This window comes from Vanellus vanellus (assembly GCF_965231255.1).
Source record: "Vanellus vanellus genome assembly, chromosome: 11".
Classification (NCBI taxonomy): Eukaryota; Metazoa; Chordata; class Aves; order Charadriiformes; family Charadriidae; genus Vanellus; species Vanellus vanellus.
The window spans coordinates 12,651,211-12,671,518 of NC_138916.1; the positions used below are offsets into that span (position 1 = coordinate 12,651,211).

At 39.9% G+C, this 20,308-nt stretch overlaps 1 protein-coding gene across 2 annotated transcripts; it reads left to right on the forward strand.

The window, feature by feature from the left end:
- Positions 1-504: 504 nt before the first annotated feature.
- SEMA6D (semaphorin 6D) lies at positions 505-19,173 on the forward strand (the record flags this gene model as incomplete). Of its 2 annotated transcripts, XM_082488580.1 has the most annotated exons (19): positions 505-565; positions 3,965-4,121; positions 4,491-4,602; positions 5,197-5,257; positions 5,369-5,431; positions 5,521-5,622; positions 5,843-5,933; positions 6,211-6,330; positions 6,773-6,861; positions 7,610-7,827; positions 7,936-8,067; positions 8,264-8,419; positions 8,503-8,676; positions 9,425-9,565; positions 9,668-9,745; positions 10,574-10,635; positions 10,980-11,036; positions 12,918-13,085; positions 15,180-19,173. In XM_082488580.1, the coding sequence occupies exons 1-19, from the start codon at positions 563-565 to the stop codon at positions 16,478-16,480; spliced, it is 3,285 nt and encodes a 1,094-aa protein (XP_082344706.1). In that variant the 5' UTR covers positions 505-562. The 2 variants fall into 2 exon arrangements, with proteins under 2 accessions (XP_082344706.1, XP_082344705.1); XM_082488579.1 differs by lacking the exons at positions 9,425-9,565; positions 9,668-9,745; positions 10,574-10,635; ... (1 more) ...; positions 12,918-13,085; positions 15,180-19,173 and having other exon boundaries at positions 8,503-8,680.
- Between the last annotated feature and the right edge of the window lie 1,135 nt (positions 19,174-20,308).

A 20,308-nucleotide genomic window follows, 5' to 3' on the forward strand; every position in this document is an offset into this window, starting at 1 on the left:
ATGGAGTGTCACCAGTGCGTTGTCAAAGGCTGGAGTAGATTAATGGGCAAGAAACACCAGCCTGTTCCCCTTCATGTGTGATTGTTTGAAGGAGGGCTCATATTTTAACAGAAATGATATCCTGCTTCTCTGGATTCCCCCAATCAGGAATTGAAGGATGGGGTTTGTATCTGAGATTGAAAGATGCCAGCCACAAAGAGCCAGTTTATTACTTGGGACAACTGCCTGCCTTCCACTTGACCAACAGCACTAGCCTGGAGGCCTGTTTCAGTCAGCCTGCTGTCCTCTTTACCGTTGTGGATTTGTGCCACCAGTTAACATTTATATCTCTATTTCTTTGGATTTGCAGACACGAGTTATGGCATAGACCAAATGGCCAGAAGATCTCTGATCTGCTACTGGCTTTTCCACCTGGGTGACACTGGCCAATTTGCCTGTGCTGCGAGGGATGACCCAAAAGCAGCTCAGATGCTTTGCAAAGGCCTTTTTGGTGGTTGGCCTTGTCACAAATTCAGCCTTGATCTGTGCCTCAATTCCCCAGCTGCAAAACGGGGATAGCAATATGGTAATTTCCAAACATTGCACTTACCCTGAATTGTTTCCTAGCAGAAATGCTAGGAATGCAATTTATAAGAGAAATTAATCAAAGACTGGTCTGAATTGTGGCTGGGGAAAAATAATCAGACGCAGAGCATGATTGTTTTCTGTATTTTCTTGAAAGTAGACATTGCCAGCATTTCATAACCAGCTATTCTGGTCCAAACAGATACTTGACCATTATTTGTAGTCCTCATTAGTGGCCTCTGTTAAAAGGTTTGAATGTGGCAAGAATTATGTCTTTCACACCAGCCTATCTGTGCCTACCAGAAGCATACACCTGGCTGTCATAATCCCCCTGTTCCAAGAGCTAGAGGGAAGCCATTTTTCTGATTATCCAGGGAACAGCTGTTCTTCCAAGTTTATTCTCTTTTCAGTGGTTCCGATCTCAAGCCTGTGTCCAACCAGCTAAAAGGTGCATTTAAGTGCCTCTTAAAGCAAGTGCATTTTCTTTTCATATGTAGCTAGAAATCAGAGCTACTGTTCATTTCCTTGTAATATTTTTAACAAGTAAAAAAAAAAAAAAAAGGAAATTTGTACTTCTCACCTGGCTGGTAGGAAGTGATTACCTGCGGTTTGCTGATCCAGTCCAGCTCTCAGTCTGCTTTTCTCTCTTGTCATGACAAAGGTCTGTGCTTCATGCAGATGTAGACATTTTCTTTGATAGACACTGGCAACAGGTGATGTTTAGTTAAAAGAGATTGCTGAACATAACTATTCCCACCTTTTACATTCTTGGAGTCTCAGAGGTTTGGGGTTTTTTTGAGGAAGACATAAATGTGAGTTTGTTTCTGGTCTGGATGCGGTCTCTAAGGAGACACATCCCGTGGTTTTACATTTACAAAACTTTGCCTTGTTTAGTGAGTATGATATACACACAGAAATTAAAATCTAATTGAGAGAACTGATACTCTCTGTGTTACCTGGCATTTTGGTCATTTTGTTTTTGGTTTTCTGACAGTTTGGGTTTAGGTCACAATTGTTGTGGCCAATGCGCAGCAAATTGCCCATTTGTTCTCTGCAGCCATTTCCTCTAGTCCAAGGCAGGTTACATTTAAGTTTCGTATTTTGTTGCCCCAGTGAATTCTTCCTAGGCGGGATGCTGGAAGGAAAGAGAGGAAAAAAAGAAACTTCCTAATACGTGCCTGTGCTTGATACTGGCAGAACTTGTAGAGTTTGCAGGCTGGGCACGTTCTGCAGCCAGGCCAGGGTCTCTTTGAGTCATGATGTGTGGGCCATAAACAGCCTCATCTTCTGTGCTAACTAAATCCTGCATGGCTGCTAGAGCTTCTTGCTCTTTGGCAATTTGTATTCATTTGTTCTCCAAGAAAACGAGGCTTCAGGGAGGGCTTTACTAAGCACCTTACTGATATTGCGGTGCACTGACTCAACGTACAGTTTATGTGCCTCCCCTTTCTCTTCCTTCACTGGGACAGCAGTGGGTTGGATATTTGGAGCCTGCTCTTCTTGAAAAAAAGCCTAGAAAAAAAGATTGTGTAGCCATTAATGATTTGTTATTGTGTCTGGGAGCCACTGTGCTGCAGGACTTTGCTCTAATGGTGCTTTCACAAGAAAGAACTAATTTGACTAACTTTATTAATTCCAGTTTGTTTTAAGTTTGCTCATTAGTAATTTAACGCAAGATGCTTCAGCTGAAGAGGCCATGTCAGGACAAGGAAGAGCAGAGGGAAAGTGCCAGGAATCATTAGTGTTTATTAACCACTGCACTCATCAATCTTGACTAAGAGCACAGCCCATTCGTTCTGGACTGGTGGACTGAGATACAGAAATATCATTAACAGTGGAAAATGCTTCTTTTCAGGTCAGTCCATAATGGACAGGCATTCAGACAACACCCCCACCCCATCACCAAATACTGTCACCTTTTAAGTTGGTCTCCTCACAGTCCAGCCTGAACTGAGAGAGCTCAGCCTTGTGGAAGGAAGAAGCCCTGCCCCTAGCCAGCTCTAGTATCAATTAAGAAATACAGTATTTTCATCCCCAGTGAAGATTACTGAAAGGTTAAGTGTTGTTATGAAGGGGCTTTTTAATTGCTTTTCAAATTATTAAATGATTAATACTTATGTGCTTTGCTGGATCGGGCCTGGCACTTTGTGCTGGCAACGTGTACGTCTCACAGCAATTCTTGAAACGTTGAAATGGAAAGGTTTCTCTTTTTTCTGTTAGACAAAGAGCTTAATAACCAATTTCAGCAGTTGCACGGCATTGAGCTGGTGACTCAGAGCTCTGACCTGTGAATCGGGGCTGAATGAATGCCTCCAAAAGGTCGGAGGAGGGAATAGTACTACGTTTGCCAGGTTTCTAATGAGAAATATGACCCCTGCCCAGACCACTTGTGGTCATTAAGGGTTGCGTTTCACTTTGAGATGCGTTTTCTTGCATCCTACCCAAATTGCAACTTGAGTAGTTACATTCTGCTCACTAAAATATCCCTGCGGTTTAATTGGAGAAGTTATGTTTCCCTTCCCCGCTTAAAAGCTTTGTTGTATAATGTTGTGGTGCTATCACAGTATGTGCTGTATGATCTATAGAGCGCGCGCACACAAAATCCCCACTGTGAAAGTCTCTGTGAGGTTCCTAGCTTTCTACAGTGACAAACAGAACTAGGGGGCAAGTGGCATCTTGGGAACCCAGTTCAGCGTTGTGCCCCCATTTGAGGCTCTTGCTACCCTTGCAAAGCGTGTGACAAGCACTCTCACACTGCTGAGGCAGCATTTTTGCATTTACTTTGCACGTGTGTAAATCACTGCGCAAGGCAAAGCATCAAGTGTCTGGTCCTAGACATAATAAGGTCTTTCGCAATGAGCATGTTAGGCTTAGTATTATGATGGCACAGCCTGGAAAACAAGCAGTAATTTTAAAACATGGCATGGATGTTCAGACAGATTGTGTGTGTCATGACTTTTTGTGGATAAGATTTAGGTATTTTATGGGGAAGGGGTTTTATTGGATGGCATTCAGTGATAGAAGGGATGGAAAGAGATTGCAGTTTAATTAAAATTCTAATCCCAAGTTTGACAATTTTTCTTGCCAGGTCAGCAGCCTGCATGTTCTGTTAGCGATTCCCGTGAATTAAGTAGGCTGACAGTCGTCAGCTTCTTTGGAAATGCCTGTAAATCCAGATAAAAATTAGCAAACATCAATATGTTTTGGAGCAGCTTTGAGCAGGGATATGTCACGCAGCAGTTTTCCATCAATGTACATACAGGAGCCTTTCATAAGCACCGATTTAGTCCACTGCTGCCAGTGCTAAAATACAAATGAAAGAGCCCCTTCTCCTGCAGCAGGAAGTCACATTTACTGTCCTGTGCTGCTGAAATCTCACTGGCGTGTTCCTGTTTTCCAGGTAGTTAAACAGTGTTGCCACAAAGGTAGTACTCATCTTTCACCAGCCATGAGGCTTCCTCTGCTTTGTGCCTCCGTGATGCTAATGAGTCTGTCCCAGTGCCGGGCTGTCAGCTTCCCTGAAGATGAGGACCCTATTAACGTTGTTGACTACCACTGTAAGTAATCTGCAAATGGTGCTAACCACTAGGGAAAAAGTTTTAATGTGGTTTGGTTTTTTTTTTTTTCCTTGGGAAGTTAAGAAAAAAAGTCTGTTTTCTTTCAAATTGAAATGTGTTTACTGGCTTTGTATCTTTAATAGAACACTTAATCATTTTCTTAAAAGAGCAATCAGAAATACAGCAATAACTTCAGGAAAAAGAACATTTGCTGACATTAGCCATCTTTTTCTCATTTATATTCAAGACATTACTCAAGGAATTTAGTTTAAACCCTTCTACACCTAGTATATACAGCTAATCAATGCCATATATTGATTCTTTAGCTCTATAATCCTGAGTGATGGTGTAGCCCATTTTTACTTGCAGATTCAAGGCAATATCCAGTATTTAGAGGACGCCCTTCAGGCAATGAATCTCAGCACAGACTGGACTTCCAACTGATGTTGAAAATTCGAGACACACTTTATATCGCTGGCAGGTAATTTTCCTTCACTCAGTTCATTAGATTAAAATTCTTTTCTCTTCTGGTTTTGCATTAATGTGTAAAATTCATTTAGAAAAATCTGCAGAATATGATAAAAATGAGAATTGGGGGAGGACTTCCCAGAGAAATATACCGTATCTATGGCCAGTGCATGAAAATTGGATTTGAAGGCTGCAGTTACTGCAGTTATGCTAAAGCCAATGATCAAATACTCTCTTCCTTCTTTTATATTACTGCCTTGATAAAAACCTTTCCTGATCATTTTAAACTTGGACTGACACATCAGGGATGTAGGAAGTGAGGATAACACACTTGAATATTTACAGCCGGGATTAGTCTTCAACAGAATGGAAAGACAGAGCTGGATAGCTGGCCACTGTAGGTGCTGTCTAAGGTCCACACCAATAAAAATCAAAAACACCCCATGTTGCCCATGACCAACGGTCTTCGATTTGTATCAAACACAGAAAATCCATAAGCATTTCATAGAAGTTTCTGGTCTGACACTCTAAAAAGAGATTTATCATATCAAAAATAAGGCAAATGAAGTAATGAATTTACTTATGTCTTTTTACTCGTTGCAAACAGGGACCAAGTTTACACTGTAAACTTAAATGAAGTTCCAAAATCGGAAGTTACTCCAAGTAAGGTGAGTAGATACAGGTGCTGGCAAGGGAGAGTTATTTTCTTTGGTTTTAATTTTTTTAAGACTTTTTTGTGGAAAGGAAATTAAATGTTCTTTTCTGGTTTGATTTAACAGAAATTAACATGGAGATCAAGGCAGCAGGACAGAGAGAACTGTGCTATGAAAGGCAAACATAAAGTAAGTTTAGCACATACATCATAAAAAACAACACTAACATTTATTATATATGTGAAGTCTGTGTCTAATACATCTTACTTTATTTTCAGGATGAATGCCATAACTTCATTAAAGTCTTTGTTCCAAGAAATGATGAGATGGTGTTTGTCTGTGGAACAAATGCATTTAATCCTATGTGCAGATACTATCGGGTAAGAATATTGAAAGTGTTATTAATCTGTTACTGGTTTTGCTTGCACTAATTATGCTATAGCACATACATCCAGCATGATTGGAGAGTGCTTCAAGGTGAAATAAAACCAGACAGAAGCCAATGCGCTGAATTAAGTTTTCTGGAAAGACAATGTGATGCCTTTGTGCCAGTGTACAAAATAGAAATGACACTATCACCCATTTCTTTTCCTTCTCCAGCTGAATACCTTAGAGTATGATGGGGAGGAAATTAGTGGTTTGGCAAGATGCCCATTTGATGCCAGACAAACCAATGTCGCCCTCTTTGCTGGTAAGAACTTTTGCTTGTAATGAGTCTAAATGATTAATGACACCAAAGGAGCCAGAGAGCTTTTAAAGCAAGCACAGGAAAGCTAAAGGTGTCATGGTGCCCCTGCTCTTAAATTTTTTAAAGGGCCTCCAAAGGATTAAAAGCTGACCTGTTAATAAATAGGTTACAGCAATTTGGGAAAGAGTGGCAGTAAAGAAATGGGGGAAAATGCAGGCTAGTCAAAATTCTGTAGATTATTAAAGGCCTCTTAATACCACATTTTCAACTTCCGTTTTAGATGGAAAATTGTATTCGGCAACAGTAGCAGATTTCCTGGCAAGTGATGCTGTTATTTATCGCAGCATGGGGGATGGATCTGCCCTAAGAACAATAAAGTATGATTCCAAATGGATAAAAGGTAATTTGGGGGAGTATTTTCCCACACACGTGGCAAATGTAATTTCAGTGGCACAGAGGGTCAGGTAATTCACAGCCAGCTACACACACATACGCTATGCTTTCAGTACAGTATGATTGCAATAAAAAAAGCCGTTTAATACCAATAAAGCAAAATTTTTGTTGTATACATCAATGAATGAATCTGCAATAACAAAACACTTCAGCTGAAATGCAATTCCTGTGAGGCCTTTTTACAGTCCATTAGCCAATATTAAAGACTTCAAGTTCATTTAAGCTCCAGTGTACCCATACTCGGACCTCCTAAAGTATCTGGAAGGCTGGAGCTCATGTTAGCTGGTATATGGACCTGTGGAGAAGCCGCCGAGTCACACAGTGTAGTCAGTGTTGTATGCCAATTGAGTCGTTTTTTGAAGTAACCTTCTCCTTGCTCTTTCTTACAGAACCACACTTCCTCCATGCCATAGAATACGGGAACTATGTTTATTTCTTCTTCCGAGAAATTGCTGTAGAGCACAATAATTTAGGCAAGGTAGGTATCGTCATAGTGAGCTGTCACGTAGCCATAAGTTGTAACAGAATGAGATCATCCTAAAACAGCATCAGTATCAAGCACAGTTTGCAATGTGAAGTGGAGTCTATTACAAAGTTTGGGCAATTTTCCCATCATTATAATTTAAGGGTTGGGGGGGAAGGGGGCGGGGGAGAAATAGAACAGTGCATTCTTCAACCAAAAAGTTGTTTCTGTTCTCTATGCCCTGCTGTTAGGCAAGCTCGCTACAGGTATCTTTTAGTGTTGCTGTTGCCTTAACACTTGTGGCAAGTCATGGAAAATCTGAGGGTATTTTCATGCTTATTAAAGAAACAAAAGGAAACAACACAAAAGAAGAGTTTCAAAGAAGTTTCTCTAATGTCCCTGGATATTGAATAATTCAGTCATGCCAGTACAGAGTATAATGCTCATGCCTCACCATGGAAGGATATTCTATAATAAATTATTAAATCCTTTACACATGGTTAATTAAAGTCCTTAAATCTCACTAACAATATGATTTTGAAGGGCAAAAAGGGTGGGGACAAGCTGCAGAGTTGCATTTGCTTGGTGTGATACATTAAGATGCCTGTGTACTGTGAGCTAAATACCGTTTGCTTTCATCCTTTCTGGGCAGATAAGTGGCAGCTTCCTGTTAACAAAATTATCTTTGGTGTTTTATCAACAGCTCAAAAACAAGCACTGTTTTCCTTGCATCTCTCAAGCCTTTTTTTTTCGCCCTTCACAGGCTGTGTATTCCCGTGTGGCACGCATATGCAAAAATGACATGGGGGGGTCCCAAAGAGTCCTGGAAAAACATTGGACATCCTTTCTGAAAGCTCGGCTCAACTGCTCAGTTCCTGGGGATTCATTCTTCTACTTTGATGTTCTGCAGTCTATCACAGACATAATAGAAATCAATGGAGTCCCCACGGTTGTCGGTGTATTCACCACACAGCTTAACAGGTGAGAGATGAGCAGCCTTACATCAAAGGTAGTTCTCTGGTTCTCTCGTACACTGAGATTGGTGTCATTGTAGTCTGAGTTCTTGCAACTATTTTTCTAATTTTACAGCATCCCTGGTTCAGCAGTGTGTGCTTTCAGCATGGATGACATTGAGAAAGTCTTCAAAGGGAGATTTAAAGAACAAAAGACTCCTGACTCTGTTTGGACAGCTGTACCTGAAGACAAAGTACCAAAGCCAAGGTAAAAGGTTCTTACTCATGATGCTGTAATATTGTCCTTGTAAAGAGCTACCTTAAGTCAGTTGCACTCTTGAGCCTCTTGTCGGGTAAAAACCAAAGCAGAGCTTTACACTTCAGCCATAAGGATGCTCATTAGCAGTCTGCCTTCTCTCATTAACTAAAATACCAAGAGGAAAACAATGTTGTTCTCCTTTCAGACCTGGCTGCTGTGCAAAACACGGCCTAGCAGAGGCTTACAAAACTTCCATTGATTTCCCTGACGAAACACTCTCCTTCATCAAATCTCATCCTTTGATGGATTCAGCTGTTCCCTCAATCATTGAGGAGCCCTGGTTTACCAAAACACGTGTCAGGTATGACACCATTCAAACATAATGCACGTGAAAAGGAAAACAAGAAAACACGCTGTTAATAATATGCCTTTTGGTCTTGATAGATACAGATTGACAGCAATTGCTGTAGACCACGCTGCTGGACCCTACCAGAACTACACAGTCATGTTTGTTGGCTCCGAAGCAGGGGTAGTACTTAAAATCTTGGCAAAGACCAGGCCTTTCTCTTTGAATGACAGCGTATTACTGGAAGAGATTGAAGCGTATAATCATGCAAAGTAAGTATTAGCAGAACACCTAAGCTCTTCATCTGGTCCTTGGTATCTAGCTAGAAAAAATTATAGTAAACGAAAACCAACTCATTATGACCAACATCACCACTTGTTTGTCATTTCACCGTGTTCCTCATGTTGAATAACCTGAAAATATTTGGTCACTTGCCATTTTGCATGGGTTGAGTGAGCAACCTGATTACACTGCAGTGACGTCAGCGATACAGTCTAATTCTTCTGCAAATAGATACACTTCTTCCTGAAAATGAAACGTCAGAACTATCTGCTGCTGTTAAAAAAGAAATGATGTGAGCTTATCTTGAGGGTTTCTCAAGAGTGACCAATAATGTATAAACTACATCTAATAATTTTAAACTTATTTATTCTGGCACAAACAATTTGGGAATGGAAGCGTTCCAATTAGACTCTACAGGCGTCCAATACAGGACTCCTGTTCTGCTCTGTCAAGATATTTATGTCGACTGAGAGAACAAAGAAAATGGATTTGGATTTTTTTTCCTACGTAGTTTAGCAAAATTGTCACCTAGCTGTAAATAAGAGCCAGAAGTTGGCATTTGATAACACATAGGTTTGTTTAGAAATCACTCAGCAAAGACTAGTAAGTTACATTTATATATGTAAAAAGTCTCTTTTCAGTATCTACACAGACAATAAATAAATGTTCGCAGTGTAAGCGCTGCATAAAGTAATACGGTTACTAAAATAACGGTCTCCCATTATTTTTGCTGAACAGGTGTAATGCTGAGAGCGAGGAGGACAGAAGAGTCATTTCCCTTCAGCTGGATAGAGACCACCATGCTCTGTTCGTGGCATTCTCCAGCTGCGTCATCAGAATTCCTCTGAGTCGGTGTGAGCGTCACGGGTCATGTAAAAAGTACGGCCCTATTCCTGAACCTCCCCCTTAAAGGAAGGGCACCAACATCTCTTGGGAAGGAAGTAAAAAATGCATGATTTTTTGGGGTTTTTCTCTTGCAAGGGCATGTATTGCTTCACGGGACCCATACTGTGGCTGGTTAGACCACGAGGCATGTGGAAGAGTGACACCAGGCATGCTGTAAGTACTGCTTTTCAAATTAGCCCAGCATCACTACGTATGCTTTACAGACCACACGAGCACATAGCCTGTTCCCTTGGACTCAATTAATAAATCTCCATTTTTTTAGGGATGGTTTTTCAGTGTACTGTATATGTAAGAGAACAGAATGCTAAAGTCTGACCTGATTCTGCAATCTCTAGGTGAAGACTTACTTTCAGTTTTACACGTGTAGGGGAGGACAAGCAGACCTGTAGGAAGAGCAGTTGGAAGCAGGAAGGCAAGAAATTGCTGCCTGCAAAGCTGAGCAGCTCGGAGAGGACAGTACACAGTATCCCTCCCGGGTGTGCTCACGGCCAGGGCACAGTCAATTGCAAATACGAAAGCACAGGATTCACAGTGGGAAAAGAGTAAGATTTTGCCTCGGCGCTGGAGCTTGGGTGATATATATGCATACCGAAGGCATTTTGCACAAATCAAGTCTGTAATATACACTGCATTAGCAGCTGTATCTTAAAAAGAGGCCTTTGTAGCAGGCCAGTGCAAACTTTTAACTAGTATAATTGGACGGTTGTATCTAAAACCAAGAGCGCACCCAATGTAGAAGACATGATGAAATTGCCGAAAAAAGGCATTTTTTTTTTTCTATTTCCTGGCGTAAGCCCATATATAGAGTTTCAAAGCCTGGTTATAATTAACTTGTGCGTTTTGTAAAACAATTTTTTGGGCCGTGCATTAGTTCTTGTATATGTTTCCATTTGCTGCTTCCAGGAAAAAAAAAATCACCATTTGTTTCCCTACTAATACTGTTAATTGCAGGTTCTCTTTGTTTGTTTCATACAACCACAGCACCGGAGGATATGTACAAGATGTTGAATATGGCAACACAGCACAGCTTGGGGACTGCCATGGTAAGGCATAGTCATTGCTGCTCGTTTGTAATGTCTCAGCAGTAATCTGTGGCCACACCTCACAATGGATGTTAAATTTATGATGAGCTTTTCAGTAACATGATGAACACATCACCTGGTGTTCCTGTGAATGTTCACAAAGCTGAGCTTTTTGGTCCTGGGTGGCAGAGTTTCGTCTTTCCTTCACCAGTTTACAACTACTTGGGGTCTACAGCAAAGTATTGAAGAATTTATTTTTTGTAACCAGTAATATTTTAGGTTTTGTTTTCCATTACTCAGGTTTGAGATCTTTTGCTTTCTTTTTGTTACTTTTTACTGATTACTTGTTCCTTTAATTCTTTTAGAAATTTTGCCTACTACAGCTACACCAGATTACAAAATATTTGGCGACCCAACATCTGGTTAGTTTTTTTTAATTTTTTTGAATTAATGACCTTTACTTTCCTTCAGTTCAGCATTTTCAGCCCTTTTTTCCTTCCTTTTGCACAGTTGGCAATCCTCCATTTTTGTGCTTTTACTCATGTTCCCACTGATGGTAAAGATAGTCAGACTCTTCTCACTCAGCACTTCACCCTGTGTAGCCGCATGTTAACAGCTCATTATTTATTGAGACATCTTTTATTAAAGAGCCTGATTAACATAGATGACATCTTCACTGCACGAAAGTCCACTAAGCTTTACTCTTTATCCCCAGCCATGCATTTGTGAATGCCCCTATTGGTCATCTCTAGTAGATGAATGGCAGAATTTCATCATCTTCCTCCCTACCTCTCCTTTCCTCTTTTCCTTCTTTCCCAGCAAGCTTTTTGCTCAAATACACATTTTCTAAAATGTGTATTTCTTTATTTTTGAAATGTTTCAAGTAGTTTGTGCTAATGGAAAAATTTAACATCACAAACTGTGTAGCTGAATGAGGACTTGTGTAGACAAAGGTGGATTAGAAAAAAACTGTATGCATTGTTGTCAGATGGACTTTCACATCCTTTTCTCTCTCCTTCAGTGATTTTTCTAATAGCGTTTCCACCATCAGCCCCTGGTGTTCAGGGAGACAGGACCCAGTGCTCCTCTGTTGAACTCAAAAGCAGAACCTGTGTTGACTTCAACAGGAGCAAGACCAAGCCCTTATTTTCCAGTCTTTGCTCCTAGAACTTGGTCTTTGCTTTCAAACCAAGGGCGCATTTCTGACTGACAGATATGAAAATAATCTATTTGTATGCTAAATTTGTAAGAGTGCAGCAAAACCAAGAACATTGTTTTGTGTTTTGGTTTCCAATGATACTTGCATTTCTGGAACTTTGACAAGAAGTAAGGGTTGAGACAAATATTTTCCACATATATTTACCCATAATGTAAGTTAAAGACTCACTTAGGAAAGCAAAGTAAAACAAAACTGTGTTACATGGAAATGCTACCTTGCTTGCATGAGTGTTTAGTTTATCAACTGAATTTTCAAAGTGATGTTTCAGGACACAGATACAACTGAACCTTATTTTCAAGTCCTGAATGAGTGTGCTTTTGAAGTGCATATCCCAGTCAGATCTCGAGCCATTGACATTCATGCTTAAACCTATGGGGACAGTGAACACAAAATACTTGAGTGTGCAAAGTAGACTTTGGATTGTAAATCCAATTTGATGTGTTTCCTCCTCCTGCATTTTCGTGTAGGCTATGGTGGTTCTGTTCAGCAAATGTACTGCAGAGGAGCCAGAACCTATGCCATGTTGTTCCTTAGGAACCATTACAAAGTAGAGGTTAAAAACATTCCTTTCATCCCCACCTGTAGAAATGGCTCATTCAGCAGTTCCTGGTATACCATAATAACACTAATGGAGCTGATCTGGTTTCTCAGGCGTAACCTGTCATGAGTGTGTATCTTTCCAAGTAACTTCTCTTTTTTTTTTTTTTTTTTTTTTTTAAGATGTTTAAAAGGCAGTCAAGTATGTTGTCTCCAGTTGAAGAATATAGCAATTAAGTAGACTAAGTTGTGCTTTTCACCTCCCCCAGTCGCTTACTTTAACTTTTGCACTGCTTTCATGTTTGACTTCTCCGACTTTTGGCTAGCAGCTGTTGATGTTTTAATGTATTTTTTTTTGTACTTGAAGTTTTGAACCAATTGATTTTAATTAGCCCTCTGTACTTCTGCAGAGTGTAGGGGGTCACATTTTGCTCTGACGTGTAACTCCCATTAAATATTGTCTCCAGCTGTAGCTTAGATGTGCCATGAAACAGTGAGGAAAGCCTGACTGTAATACACATTAATAAAAATCTGTTTGCCACCACAGACATGGAGTTCTCCTCAGCTTCCATTACCACAATGGCAAGTATCCCAGTTATATCACCTAAAGTGATTGGTTCCTGGAAACCTAAAGTGACTGGCTCTCGGAAATTTGTAGTTCAAGATGACCCAAACACTTCTGATTATTCTGATCCATTATCAGGTGTCCCAAAGGGTAAGGCCTTACCAGGGAATACATTGCAGCTGAATGGAAACCTGATAGTCTCAGCATTGTCTAAGCCTTAAGTGTAAGAGCCATGATTGTCGGGCTATATTTTACACCCATTTCCTGTGAATATGCAGACAGTGCAATCATGTTTTTCATACCTACTTATCCGGTGTACAAAGTGCTGCTTAGAGCTTATAATGGGAAACACAGATAATAAGCTCAGCCTTTTATTTCTGGGGTGCTCCAAAGCTCCCATTAAAATCAGCGGGAGTTCTGGATGCATTAAAAAATTACATTCAAACTTATCTGCACCTCTGGTGCTTGTTTTCAAACCAGTCTAGTTTGGGTACCACTATTAGTCCTCACGAATGGTTGCTTACAAGAGCTTCATGGTTTTTTTTTCCATTTGGTTCATGGGTGAGAATCGGGGGGGAGACAGAAAACAAAGCACAGCTCCATGACAGATCCTTGCGTTAAATGGGGCATATCCCAAACTCTGCCTGCCTGCAGCATGTTTCTGAAGAACATGGGTCAGATCTGAGTAACAATGTGCTGAATTTTTATTCTCTGGGTATGAGCAACAGTTTACAGTACGTAGAGAGACGCACACAGATTTTAAGCCGAACACAAAAAGAAACATACTCTGCCTGTAACTCATCTTTCTGTAGCCATTCTTTCAGCTAAGTGAACCTTTGATTAGGTTCTTATGGCAACAAAGACTTTAATTCAGTAGGACCATTGCAGTCAACCAAAGAATCAAGACGCTTCCAAACCCATAACCAAAACTTAACACAAGTCTTCCTCAGTACACAGAAGAGCCAGGTGACAGACATGTTTGCACAATTCTGTATTTACTGAAAATCTCACCAGCCAAAACCCATTTGTGTTTTATTACCATTTGCCAAAACATATCAGGTTTCCTATCAGCCATTATGGCAGTGCATTTGTCATTTTAATTTGTTGCAGTTATTTTCCATTTCACTTTAAGTTTTTGTTATCATTTGCTCTTGGTTCTGAATCACGTTTTGTGTCATAGCTATTAGTGAACTTTACTCATGTTTTCTTTCTTCTTCTGCACAGTGCCATTAAAACCTATAACCCCGAACATTAACAATGTTCAAAGGCCTTGCCTCTAACAAAAGTGAATCTGTTCCTTCCCTCTTGCTCTTTCATTTTAACATCCCTTGGGATAGTTAACAGAATTACTTTCATTAAAAACTAACATTGTCTTAGCTGCAAAATGTCTGTGGTTGCTTTAAAAATCGCAAAAACAAAGGGAGCTTGTTAATACACAAATAAAAAACTAATCCAATATTCAACTTCTTGGTCTAAGCTAAAAGCTTCTTAAATTTTAACTTTCTCTAATAACTTAACCTTGCAAGTTGTTTTTTTTTTTTTAATGTTATGCAAGTGTTTAGATTCATTATTGATTAAAAAAAAGAAAAATTAGTGCTCTAATAGAATGACATAATCTTGAATCACACACTTATCTAATGCAAGGTGTGCCACTCCAAGGCTAGCAACCCATGGATGTATTAGTTTACAAGTTTTGCACCGTATCACATTAACATGGTGATAACAATGCAGTATGTACATTATACAGTTTTACACAACATTTGCATAATCCCGTCTCTCTTTTGATACTGATTTATGAGTTGGGCAGAAAATTGAGAGAGAAATCCATCCACGAGTTATTAATTGCTGTCTGGCCCAGTAGCACCTTCTAACCTCAATTTTCCAGCAGAAATCATTAATGTTAATAACATACAGGCCTCTATTTGCAAGCCTTTAAGGAAATTTGGGGACATGCTAAACCGAACGTAGTATGAGAAGAGAAGCTTTGACGAGCATTCCTCATCATCAGAGAAAATGGAGTGTCTTCATTTAGACTGATCAATGCTCACACAGTCACTTTTATTTATAAAATTATTTGCATTCCCCAGTGCCGTGGATTGCAGGATCCACCCAAGTCACACTCCCACTAGACACAGAGCACTTGCAAACACTGAACAGACACTTCCCCGAGGGAGGCTACCGTCTTCTGAACTGTGTCGGTATGAAGTACATGTAGATTTATGATATACTGCATGTCTTTTGCAGGTGTAAGGTGGGAAGTACAATCAGGAGAGTCCAACCAAATGGTACATATGAATGTCCTAATCACTTGTGTCTTTGCCGCTTTTGTCCTGGGAGCCTTTATTGCGGGAGTGGCCGTTTACTGTTACCGGGATATATTTGTACGGAAATCCAGAAAAATACACAAAGATGCAGAATCGGCTCAGTCCTGCACTGACTCCAGTGGGAGCTTTGCTAAACTGAATGGGCTGTTTGATAGTCCCGTCAAGGAATATCAACAAAACATTGATTCACCCAAACTTTACACAAACCTGTTGACGAGCAGAAAGGAGTTGCCACCAAACGGTGATACGAAGTCCATGATGATTGACCACAGGGGTCAGCCTCCGGAATTAGCTGCGCTTCCAACTCCTGAATCTACACCGGTTCTTCAACAAAAGACTCTGCAGGCTATGAAAAGTCAGTCGGACAAAGCACATAGTAACCTCAATGCTTCACGAAAGGAAACCCCACTAAAAAGCCCTCAGTTTTTTCCTTCCAGTCCTCCACCCCACTCTCCTCTAAGTCATGGACATATTCCTAGTGCTATCGTTCTTCCCAATGCTACCCATGATTACAATACATCTTTCTCAAATTCTAATGCGCACAAGGCTGACAAAAAGATGCAACATATCGATCATCCACTTACAAAACCATCCAGCAAAAGAGACCACAGGAGATCTGTTGATTCCAGGAACACCCTGAATGATTTTCTGAAACACTTAAATGAAACTACTAGTAATCCCAAAGCAATTATGGGAGATATTCAAATGGCCCAGACTTTAATGCTGGATCCAATGGGAAATATGTCTGAGATCCCACCTAAGGTTCCCAACAGGGAGGCGTCTTTATACTCTCCTCCATCAACTCTTCCAAGAAACAGCCCCACAAAACGAGTGGACGTTCCTACCACTCCTGCAGTACCGATGACCTCTTTGGAAAGGCAGAGGGGTTATCACAAAAATTCTTCACAAAGGCATTCAATATCTGCCCTTCCTAAAAACTTAAACTCACCAAACGGTGTTTTGTTATCCAGACAGCCTAGTATTAATCGTGGGGGGTACATGCCTCCCACGGCAGGCACAAAGATGGACTACATGCAAGGGACGCCTGTCAGCGTTCACCTCCAGCCTTCCTTGTCTAGGCAAAGCAGTTACACGAGCAACGGCACCCTTCCTCGAACAGGAATAAAGAGGACACCCTCCTTAAAACCTGATGTGCCCCCAAAACCCTCATTTGTTCCTCAGACAACTTCAGTCAGACCACTGAACAAATACAGTTACTAGGACATGTCTGTGCTAAAAATGAGTGTGGCATCGACCTGTACAGGTTGTGAGATGATGTGGGAGACACGTAAGACAGAGACTTGCTTGTTATTAAAGAGAACAAAGTGGCCAAAGAAACTGTCTGTACTTCAGCAACATCTGTGTCTTGCCACGTGTAGCTATAGCAAGTCTTCGTGTACTTGCTGAGAGCAAACACAAAAAACAAAGGAAAGTGCTGGTCATTACATTTCTTTTGTTTGGAGCTAAGGAGACATGTAGCACAATGGGGTGGGGGCTACTTTACTGTTCTAAATAGCTAAAAAAAAGTTATTGGGAAAAAAATCAGTAAGCAAATACTTGAAAAATGGGTTCCATTTTAGACTACCATTAAGTGTGGTCCTTCCCATTAAATGTGAACATTTTAATATGTATGCATTCACCTTGCCTCTTGCACAAATGTCAGAAAATGGTAATGTCTCAATGAATATCTGGGTTAATAATCAATTTGCTGGAATTCAGTCTCTGGCCCAACTGTAGCATTATTTTTTTTCTCTCCATGTGTGTGGCATTTTGTTTGTGCCACAGATAAAGCTGTGCGTGTGTGTGGATGTGCGTGTGTACTGTACACACTAGGATGTACTTAGATTCCCATTGCATCTTTTATGCTATGGAATTGTTTACATTGAGCATGACTGAACAAACAGATGACTCTGCCTTCTGCAGCCCGTTGGGTTCAGTTTGGAGACAGCTAAGGATGAACTGCGCATCTCTGCCAGCCTTCTGAATAACACCTTGATGAAATAGTCACCCAGTGAAAGAGTGCAGATACGTTTAATTCTTCATAACTCTGTTACGCTGCTATTGATTCAGAGCTGTGCATTTCAAATCTAGTGGTTTGGGCTGGAACGGGGGAGCTTTACTGTGTTTCCACAGTGCCTCCATCCAATACCTGGCCACTGTGAACTTGAGCCCCTGTACTTCTCATTGAGGGCAGCTAATAATCAATTCACTTGGCAAAGGCCTGTGTAACTAGAGAAGGTTACGTTTTTGTTGCATTTAATAATGCCCTACATGCTGATAGACTCTTGTCAATAAAAAAGAAGAAACATTAATTGGCCTGGCAGAAGCAGTCTGTGAAAACTCAACAGTAGTGCAATCAATTTGTTTTTGTTGTGTAATGTAAGGTTTTTTTCCAAAGTCATGCAGGTAATGACAATATTCTGTAAATACTATGTGTGAGTTTACCTGAATCTGTGCATTTTGTGCCTTATTCATGCAAATGATAAAAGTACTAAAAAAAAAAAAATAAATCTGTCAAGTGTTCTCACTCTAGCACATATCTCCCGAGTGCCAGTTGTAAAACCTCTCAACAGCACCCCAAAAATAAAAAAAGAAGAAAGATAAAAAGCAAGAATAATTAATGGTAACTAAAGGCAGCCTACGATCCAAGAAGACAGCAGCATTAAATCACCTTACCATGATAAACATTCCACTCCAGCTCTCCAAAGGATCAAACAGTTATAATGTGAAATCAAATGAGGTTTCTAGGGTAATGGAACACCTGCTAAAGTTGTGTAAGCTATTTAGTAGGTTTTACAGTAACCACTTGCAGCTGATGTTCAACACAGATGGCTATTTTAGCTTGCAAACTACACACTACCACATTGTTTATTGAACATAACTATAGAAATAACCATGGCAGAGGAATATTCATGAATTAGCGGGACAAATAACTGCAGTGGGTTTCAGAGACGGTAGAGATTTATATTATGTGTTCAAAGGGAAGAAAAGGTTAGTCACTGAAAACTGGATCTCTGTTAACAGAACAAAGAATAAAGAATAGAAGTAGTCATTTTTTCTAGTAAGGCTGTAAGGGACATTTATTTCCTGAGACCTCTGGATCCAAAAATCAATGATATCTCTTCCTAAACACTTCTGTCTTGCAACTAAAACACTACAGATTAATAACTATTAAAAATGTACTCGGTTGTCAAAAGACACAAACTGATCCGAATTCACTTTACAAATATTAATTAATACAGACTTGTGTGAAACCGAAAGATAAATGTATGTGAACCCTGATAACCTCCTGTAACATTGTGCTGCCTTGTAGATGGTAATGTGAGTTCTCTCAGTATTTATGTTGAAATTTCTAACATTCAACCTAGTCCTTATTCTGTTAATTTAATAATAAAAGATGCTTTATCCATTTGTGCAAAGGTAAACGCAGATTGTATCTTTTTTAATGGTACGGCATAAAAAAAAAGTAACCCTTAAATGAAGCTGCTCTATACTATAGAGTACTTTAACATGTATAGATATCTTGTAAACTTGTATTGTGGATGTGTAAATAATACGTTCTTTGGGTTTTTAACACCGCATGTAAAGTCAAAATAAAATATTCCAATGTATTGCATGTCTAATTTCATTATTAGCGAAGCTAGTCATAGGCGTGGTGGTGTTGCGATTACAGTAGAGGAAAAACTGCTTGCCTTTAATGGCTCTGGGAAGAAGGTGCAGAGACAGCCTCGCCTCAGCCTTACGGGGGACTTGCAGAGGTAGACGGCGACGCACAGAGCTGTCCTTCCATTTTCATTGCAGCCACACGTCAACATGCATGTTCTGAGAGTGAGTGTCTGTAGACGACTTTCAGCCTCCTAAGTTAAATATAAAACATCACAGTAACTGGCGCGCAGTGGGAGAGTATCATAGAGAGTCAGGGTTGCCCATAGACACACCAACAGATGCACTGAATTTGAAAATGCGTAATACACGCCCGTGTGAAGCCTTTATTGGAGCGTGATCCAGGTTTCAGCTGGGCTCTGGTTCCTGCAAATCTTTCTTGTTAAGGTTAGAAAAATACCAATTTTGTGCAAATATAGTACAGTTTTTAAAGAAGATAGCGTGTGCCTTCTAAAATGTGGCCTACAAAAAGACAGATAACATTCCTGGCAAAATTAATTGCAAACCCTACATAGCAGGCCATTCCTGAATACTTACGAATGCTTAATAATTGAAATTCATGTTGCAGGCAGACAGTAAAGCCCAACAGAAATATACATGCCATATATTTAGTATGTGCCAACATCACATGTAATTTTAAAATGATCAAGGTAATTTAGTATCAGAAAACAAATATAACATATTCTTTTAATTAAAAGTTGATTTTAGATAATGGATAAAAATTATTTGTTATGAGATTACATTGTCAAGGTATTAATCATTTTAAATTACTGAGCATGTTATGACAATACAATGGCACCTAGTTGTATCTTACTAGAAAAAAAAAAAATCTTTTAATGGGAAAAGAAACGCGGTATTAAAAAAGAAATAACCCCAAACCTATGATGGCTCAATATGTATTTTTTCTAGTGCAGCAGCAAATTTAGATTTCTTTTTACTGATGTGACGTTTTTTCATTGGATGTCTTTATAAATGAAATGAAGAGTCAACCACATATAGCTGTCATATGCTGCAAGCCTGTGCTGCTTTTCCACTTTAAAATTAATTACGCCTTTGCCATGATGTGTCAGCCAGTATGGCTGAAGGTGTGCCCTCTCTGAAAGGGCAGTAACTTTTGAAGCACACCTACTTGAATAATTTTCAGTCAGGCATTAAGGGTTGTAATGAGAAATTACAAATAGTTATTTTAGCAACATATAAAAGTGCATTTATAACACAAATGATAGACTACTGTTGTTCAGAAAATACCTGTATTTATCCTATCTAAAAGGTGTCAAGTGACCATTTTCCACAGGTACTTGTTTTGGTCTATACTGAACCAGCCTTCACTTAACCAGAGTGACGTGGTGGCTGGATGGGTCTAGCCAGACAGTCGTCTCTCCCGAC